This window comes from Narcine bancroftii, chromosome 3 (genome assembly GCF_036971445.1).
Source record: "Narcine bancroftii isolate sNarBan1 chromosome 3, sNarBan1.hap1, whole genome shotgun sequence".
NCBI classification, from domain to species: Eukaryota; Metazoa; Chordata; class Chondrichthyes; order Torpediniformes; family Narcinidae; genus Narcine; species Narcine bancroftii.
Genome location: NC_091471.1, coordinates 60,988,029 through 60,995,967, shown reverse-complemented (window position 1 = coordinate 60,995,967; position 7,939 = coordinate 60,988,029). Strand labels below are relative to the sequence as shown.

Below are 7,939 nucleotides of genomic sequence, written 5' to 3'. Positions count from 1 at the left end.
TTAAAAATCTATATACTGTCCATCTATTTTACCTTCTATTCCTCTGTGCAGAGCTTGATCTTCTTCTTCGTCGTCATCTTCGTCGTCATCTTCATTGTGGTCTTCATCGTCATCATCGTCTTCTGCTTCTTCATCAGCTGCTTCTTCATCTGATGCTTCTTCATCATCTGCTGCTTCTTCTTCATCTGCTGCTTCTTCACCTGCTGCTTCTTCATCAACCGCTGCTGCTTCTTCATCAGCTGCTTCTTCATCTGATGCTTCTTCTTCATCAGCTGCTTCTTCTTCATCAGCTGCTGCTTCTTCATCTGCTGCTTCTTCTTCATCAGCTGCTTCTTCTTCATCAGCTGCTTCTTCTTCATCAGCTGCTTCTTCTTCATCAGCTGCTTCTTCATCTGATGCTTCTTCTTCATCAGCTGCTTCTTCTTCATCAGCTGCTTCTTCTTCATCAGCTGCTTCTTCTTCATCAGCTGCTTCTTCTTCATCAGCTGCTTCTTCATCTGATGCTTCTTCTTCATCAGCTGCTTCTTCATCTGATGCTTCTTCTTCATCTGCTGCTTCTTCACCTGCTGCTTCTTCATCATCCGCTACTGCTTCTTCATCAGCTGCTTCTTCTTCACCTGCTGCTTCTTCTTCATCTGCTGCTGCTTCTTCATCTGCTGCTGCTTCTTCTTCATCAGCTGCTTCTTCTTCATCAGCTGCTTCTTCATCTGATGCTTTTTCTTCAACAGCTGCTTCTTCTTCATCAGCTGCTTCTTCTTCATCAGCTGCTTCTTCATCTGATGCTTCTTCTTCATCAGCTGCTTCTTCTTCATCAGCTGCTTCTTCTTCACCTGCTGCTTCTTCTTCATCTGCTGCTGCTTCTTCATCTGCTGCTGCTTCTTCTTCATCAGCTGCTTCTTCTTCATCAGCTGCTTCTTCATCTGATGCTTCTTCATCAGCTGCTTCTTCTTCATCAGCTGCTTCTTCTTCATCAGCTGCTTCTTCATCTGATGCTTCTTCTTCATCAGCTGCTTCTTCATCTGCTGCTTCTTCATCTGATGCTTCTTCTTCTTCATCTGCTGCTTCTTCATCTGATGCTTCTTCTTCATCAGCTGCTTCTTCTTCATCAGCTGCTTCTTCATCTGATGCTTCTTCTTCATCAGCTGCTTCTTCATCAGCTGCTTCTTCTTAATCAGCTGCTTCTTCACCTGCTGCTTCTTCTTCATCTGCTGCTTCTTCTTCATCTGCTGCTGCTTCTTCATCTGCTGCTGCTTCTTCTTCATCAGCTGCTTCTTCTTCATCAGCTGCTTCTTCATCTGATGCTTCTTCTTCATCAGCTGCTTCTTCTTCATCAGCTGCTTCTTCTTCATCAGCTGCTTCTTCATCTGATGCTTCTTCTTCATCAGCTGCTTCTTCTTCATCTGCTGCTTCTTCTTCATCTGCTGCTGCTTCTTCATCTGCTGCTGCTTCTTCTTCATCAGCTGCTTCTTCTTCATCAGCTGCTTCTTCATCTGATGCTTCTTCTTCATCAGCTGCTTCTTCTTCATCAGCTGCTTCTTCTTCATCAGCTGCTTCTTCATCTGATGCTTCTTCTTCATCAGCTGCTTCTTCTTCATCTGCTGCTTCTTCATCTGATGCTTCTTCTTCTTCATCTGCAGCTTCTTCTTCATCTGCTGCTTCTTCATCTGATGCTTCTTCTTCATCAGCTGCTTCTTCTTCATCAGCTGCTTCTTCATCTGATGCTTCTTCTTCATCAGCTACTTCTTCTTCATCTGCTGCTTCTTCATCTGATGCTTCTTCTTCATCAGCTGCTTCTTCTTCATCTGCTGCTTCTTCATCTGATGCTTCTTCTTCATCAGCTGCTTCTTCTTCATCTGCTGCTTCTTCATCTGATGCTTCTTCTTCATCAGCTGCTTCTTCTTCATCTGCTGCTTCTTCATCTGATGCTTCTTCATCATCTGCTGCTTCTTCTTCATCAGCTGCTTCTTCATCTGATGCTTCTTCTTCATCAGCTGCTTCTTCTTCATCAGCTGCTTCTTCATCTGATGCTTCTTCTTCATCAGCTGCTTCTTCTTCATCTGCTGCTTCTTCATCAGATGCTTCTTCATCATCTGCTGCTTCTTCATCAGCTGCTTCTTCATCTGCTGCTTCTTCATCTGATGCTTCTTCATCATCTGCTGCTTCTTCATCTGCTGCTGCTTCTTCTTCATCAGCTCCTTCTTCTTCATCAGCTGCTTCTTCATCTGATGCTTCTTCTTCATCAGCTGCTTCTTCACCTGCTGCTTCTTCTTCATCTGCTGCTGCTTCTTCATCTGCTGCTTCTTCTTCTTCATCTGCTGCTTCTTCATCTGATGCTTCTTCTTCATCAGCTGCTTCTTCTTCATCTGCTGCTTCTTCATCTGATGCTTCTTCATCATCTGCTGCTTCTTCTTCATCTGCTGCTTCTTCTTCATCAGCTGCTTCTTCATCTGATGCTTCTTCATCAGCTACTTCTTCTTCATCAGCTGCTTCTTCATCTGATGCTTCTTCTTCATCAGCTGCTTCTTCATCAGCTGCTTCTTCTTCATCTGATGCTTCTTCATCTGCTGCTTCTTCATCTGATGCTTCTTCATCATCTGCTGCTTCTTCTTCATCAGCTGCTTCTTCATCTGCTGCTTCTTCATCTGATGCTTCTTCATCATCTGCTGCTTCTTCATCTGCTGCTGCTTCTTCTTCATCAGCTGCTTCTTCTTCATCAGCTGCTTCTTCATCTGATGCTTCTTCTTCATCAGCTGCTTCTTCTTCATCAGCTGCTTCTTCATCTGATGCTTCTTCTTCATCAACTGCTTCTTCTTCATCTGCTGCTTCTTCATCTGATGCTTCTTCTTCATCAGCTGCTTCTTCTTCATCTGCTGCTTCTTCATCTGATGCTTCTTCATCATCTGCTGCTTCTTCTTCATCTGCTGCTTCTTCTTCATCAGCTGCTTCTTCATCTGATGCTTCTTCTTCATCAGCTGCTTCTTCTTCATCAGCTGCTTCTTCATCTGATGCTTCTTCTTCATCAGCTGATTCTTCTTCATCAGCTGCTTCTTCTTCATCTGCTGCTACTTCATCTGCTGCTTCTTCTTCATCTGCTGCTTCTTCTTCATCTGATGCTTCTTCATCATCTGCTGCTTCTTCTTCATCATCTGCTTCTTCATCAGCTGCTTCTTCATCTGATGCTTCTTCTTCATCAGCTGCTGCTTCTTCATCAGCTGCTTCTTCTTCATCAGCTGCTTCTTCATCTGATGCTTCTTCTTCATCAGCTGCTTCTTCTTCATCAGCTGCTTCTTCTTCATCAGCTGCTTCTTCTTCATCAGCTGCTTCTTCATCTGATGCTTCTTCTTCATCAGCTGCTTCTTCATCTGATGCTTCTTCTTCATCTGCTGCTTCTTCACCTGCTGCTTCTTCATCATCCGCTACTGCTTCTTCATCTGCTGCTGCTTCTTCTTCATCAGCTGTTTCTTCTTCATCAGCTGCTTCTTCATCTGATGCTTCTTCTTCATCAGCTGCTTCTTCTTCATCAGCTGCTTCTTCTTCATCAGCTGCTTCTTCATCTGATGCTTCTTCTTCATCAGCTGCTTCTTCTTCAGCTGCTTCTTCTTCACCTGCTGCTTCTTCTTCATCTGCTGCTGCTTCTTCAACTGCTGCTGCTTCTTCATCAGCTGCTTCTTCTTCATCAGCTGCTTCTTCATCTGATGCTTCTTCTTCATCAGCTGCTTCTTCTTCATCAGCTGCTTCTTCATCTGATGCTTTTTCTTCATCAGCTGCTTCTTCATCTGCTGCTTCTTCATCTGATGCTTCTTCTTCTTCATCTGCTGCTTCTTCATCTGATGCTTCTTCTTCATCAGCTGCTTCTTCTTCATCAGCTGCTTCTTCATCTGATGCTTCTTCTTCATCAGCTGCTTCTTCATCAGTTGCTTCTTCTTCATCAGCTGCTTCTTCACCTGCTGCTTCTTCTTCATCTGCTGCTGCTTCTTCATCTTCTGCTGCTTCTTCTTCATCAGCTGCTTCTTCTTCATCAGCTGCTTCTTCATCTGATGCTTCTTCTTCATCAGCTGCTTCTTCTTCATCAGCTGCTTCTTCTTCATCAGCTGCTTCTTTATCTGATGCTTATTCTTCATCAGCTGCTTCTTCTTCATCTGCTGCTTCTTCATCTGATGCTTCTTCTTCATCAGCTGCTTCTTCTTCATCTGCTGCTTCTTCATCTGATGCTTCTTCTTCATCAGCTGCTTCTTCTTCATCTGCTGCTTCTTCATCTGATGCTTCTTCTTCATCAGCTGCTTCTTCTTCATCTGCTGCTTCTTCATCTGATGCTTCTTCATCTGATGCTTCTTCTTCATCAGCTGCTTCTTCATCTGATGCTTCTTCTTCATCAGCTGCTTCTTCTTCATCAGCTGCTTCTTCATCTGATGCTTCTTCTTCATCAGCTGCTTCTTCTTCATCAGCTGCTTCTTCTTCATCTGCTGCTTCTTCATCTGCTGCTTCTTCATCTGATGCTTCTTCATCATCTGCTGCTTCTTCTTCATCAGCTGCTTCTTCATCTGCTGCTTCTTCATCTGATGCTTCTTCATCATCTGCTGCTTCTTCATCTGCTGCTGCTTCTTCTTCATCAGCTGCTTCTTCTTCATCAGCTGCTTCTTCATCTGAATCTTCTTCTTCATCAGCTGCTTCTTCACCTGCTGCTTCTTCTTCATCTGCTGCTGCTTCTTCATCTGCTGCTGCTTCTTCTTCATCTGCTGCTTCTTCATCTGATGCTTCTTCTACATCAGCTGCTTCTTCTTCATCTGCTGCTTCTTCATCTGATGCTTCTTCATCATCTGCTGCTTCTTCTTCATCTGCTGCTTCTTCTTCATCAGCTGCTTCTTCATCTGATGCTTCTTCTTCATCAGCTGCTTCTTCTTCATCAGCTGCTTCTTCATCTGATGCTTCTTCTTCATCAGCTGCTTCTTCATCAGCTGCTTCTTCTTCATCTGCTGCTTCTTCATCTGCTGCTTCTTCATCTGATGCTTCTTCATCATCTGCTGCTTCTTCTTCATCAGCTGCTTCTTCATCTGCTGCTTCTTCATCTGATGCTTCTTCATCATCTGCTGCTTCTTCATCTGCTGCTGCTTCTTCTTCATCAGCTGCTTCTTCTTCATCAGCTGCTTCTTCATCTGATGCTTCTTCTTCATCAGCTGCTTCTTCTTCATCAGCTGCTTCTTCATCTGATGCTTCTTCTTCATCAGCTGCTTCTTCTTCATCTGCTGCTTCTTCATCTGATGCTTCTTCTACATCAGCTGCTTCTTCTTCATCTGCTGCTTCTTCATCTGATGCTTCTTCATCGTCTGCTGCTTCTTCTTCATCTGCTGCTTCTTCTTCATCAGCTGCTTCTTCATCTGATGCTTCTTCTTCATCAGCTGCTTCTTCATCTGATGCTTCTTCTTCATCAGCTGATTCTTCTTCATCAGCTGCTTCTTCTTCATCTGCTGCTTCTTCATCTGCTGCTTCTTCTTCATCTGCTGCTTCTTCTTCATCTGATGCTTCTTCATCATCTGCTGCTTCTTCTTCATCATCTGCTGCTTCATCAGCTGCTTCTTCATCTGATGCTTCTTCTTCATCAGCTGCTTCTTCTTCATCAGCTGCTTCTTCTTCATCTGCTGCTTCTTCATCAGCTGCTTCTTCTTCATCTGATGCTTCTTCATCATCTTCTGCTTCTTCTTCATCAGCTGCTTCTTCATCAGCTGCTTCTTCATCTGATGCTTCTTCTTCATCAGCTGCTTCTTCTTCATCAGCTGCTTCTTCTTCATCTGCTGCTTCTTCATCTGCTGCTTCTTCATCTGATGCTTCTTCATCATCTCCTGCTTCTTCTTCATCAGCTGCTTCTTCACCTGCTGCTGCTTCTTCATCAGCTGCTTCTTCTTCATCTGCAGCTGCTTCTTCTTCATCAGCTGCTTCTTCTTCATCAGCTGCTTCTTCATCAGCTGCTTCTTCATCTGATGCTTCTTCTTCATCAGCTGCTTCTTCTTCATCAGCTGCTTCTTCTTCATCAGCTGCTTCTTCATCAGCTGCTTCTTCATCTGCTGCTTCTTCATCATCTGCTGCTTCTTCATCATCTGCTGCTTCTTCTTCATCAGCTGCTTCTTCATCTGATGCTTCTTCTTCATCAGCTGCTTCTTCTTCATCAGCTGCTTCTTCATCTGATGCTTCTTCTTCATCAGCTGCTTCTTCTTCATCTGCTGCTTCTTCATCTGCTGCTTCTTCATCTGATGCTTCTTCATCATCTGCTGCTTCTTCTTCATCAGCTGCTTCTTCATCTGCTGCTTCTTCATCTGATGCTTCTTCATCATCTGCTGCTTCTTCATCTGCTGCTGCTTCTTCTTCATCAGCTGCTTCTTCTTCATCAGCTGCTTCTTCATCTGATGCTTCTTCTTCATCAGCTGCTTCTTCACCTGCTGCTTCTTCTTCATCTGCTGCTGCTTCTTCATCATCTGCTGCTTCTTCTTCATCTGCTGCTTCTTCTTCATCAGCTGCTTCTTCATCTGATGCTTCTTCTTCATCAGCTGCTTCTTCATCTGATGCTTCTTCTTCATCAGCTGATTCTTCTTCATCAGCTGCTTCTTCTTCATCTGCTGCTTCTTCTTCATCTGATGCTTCTTCATCATCTGCTGCTTCTTCTTCATCATCTGCTTCTTCATCAGCTGCTTCTTCATCAGCTGCTTCTTCATCTGATGCTTCTTCTTCATCAGCTGCTTCTTCTTCATCAGCTGCTTCTTCTTCATCTGCTGCTTCTTCATCAGCTGCTTCTTCTTCATCTGATGCTTCTTCATCATCTGCTGCTTCTTCTTCATCAGCTGCTTCTTCATCAGCTGCTTCTTCATCAGCTGCTTCTTCATCTGATGCTTCTTCTTCATCAGCTGCTTCTTCTTCATCAGCTGCTTCTTCTTCATCAGCTGCTTCTTCATCTGCTGCTTCTTCATCTGATGCTTCTTCATCATCTGCTGCTTCTTCTTCATCAGCTGCTTCTTCATCTGATGCTTCTTCTTCATCATCTGCTTCTTCATCAGCTGCTTCTTCATCTGATGCTTCTTCTTCATCAGCTGCTTCTTCTTCATCAGCTGCTTCTTCTTCATCTGATGCTTCTTCTTCATCAGCTGCTTCTTCTTCATCTGCTGCTTCTTCATCTGATGCTTCTTCATCATCTGCTGCTTCTTCTTCATCTGCTGCTTCTTCTTCATCAGCTGCTTCTTCATCTGCTGCTTCTTCATCAGCTGCTTCTTCTTCATCTGCTGCTGCTTCTTCTTCATCAGCTGCTTCTTCTTCATCAGCTGCTTCTTCATCTGATGCTTCTTCTTCATCAGCTGCTTCTTCTTCATCAGCTGCTTCTTCTTCATCAGCTGCTTCTTCATCTGCTGCTTCTTCATCATCTGCTGCTTCTTCATCATCTGCTGCTTCTTCTTCATCAGCTGCTTCATCTGATGCTTCTTCTTCATCAGCTGCTTCTTCATCAGCTGCTTCTTCTTCATCTGCTGCTTCTTCATCAGCTGCTTCTTCATCTGCTGCTTCTTCATCTGATGCTTCTTCATCATCTGCTGCTTCTTCATCTGCTGCTGCTTCTTCTTCATCAGCTGCTTCTTCTTCATCAGCTGCTTCTTCATCTGATGCTTCTTCTTCATCAGCTGCTTCTTCTTCATCAGCTGCTTCTTCATCTGATGCTTCTTCTTCATCAGCTGCTTCTTCTTCATCTGCTGCTTCTTCATCTGATGCTTCTTCATCAGCTGCTTCTTCTTCATCTGCTGCTTCATCATCTGCTGCTTCTTCTTCATCTGCTGCTTCTTCTTCATCAGCTGCTTCTTCATCTGCTGCTTCTTCATCTGATGCTTCTTCTTCATCTTCTGCTTCTTCTTCATCAGCTGCTTCTTCTTCATCTGCTGCTTCTTCTTCTGATGCTTCTTCATCTGAT

At 43.9% G+C, this 7,939-nt stretch overlaps 1 protein-coding gene across 1 annotated transcript; it reads right to left on the bottom strand.

The window, feature by feature from the left end:
• Positions 1 to 4,842, bottom strand: LOC138756682 (cytochrome c1-like; the record flags this gene model as incomplete). The annotated part of the gene is made up of 4 exons (XM_069923070.1): positions 1 to 293; positions 564 to 797; positions 3,396 to 3,501; positions 4,801 to 4,842. Coding segments are annotated over 4 exons (675 nt in total), but the record flags the coding sequence as incomplete, so codon positions are not given.
• Positions 4,843 to 7,939: the final 3,097 nt, after the last annotated feature.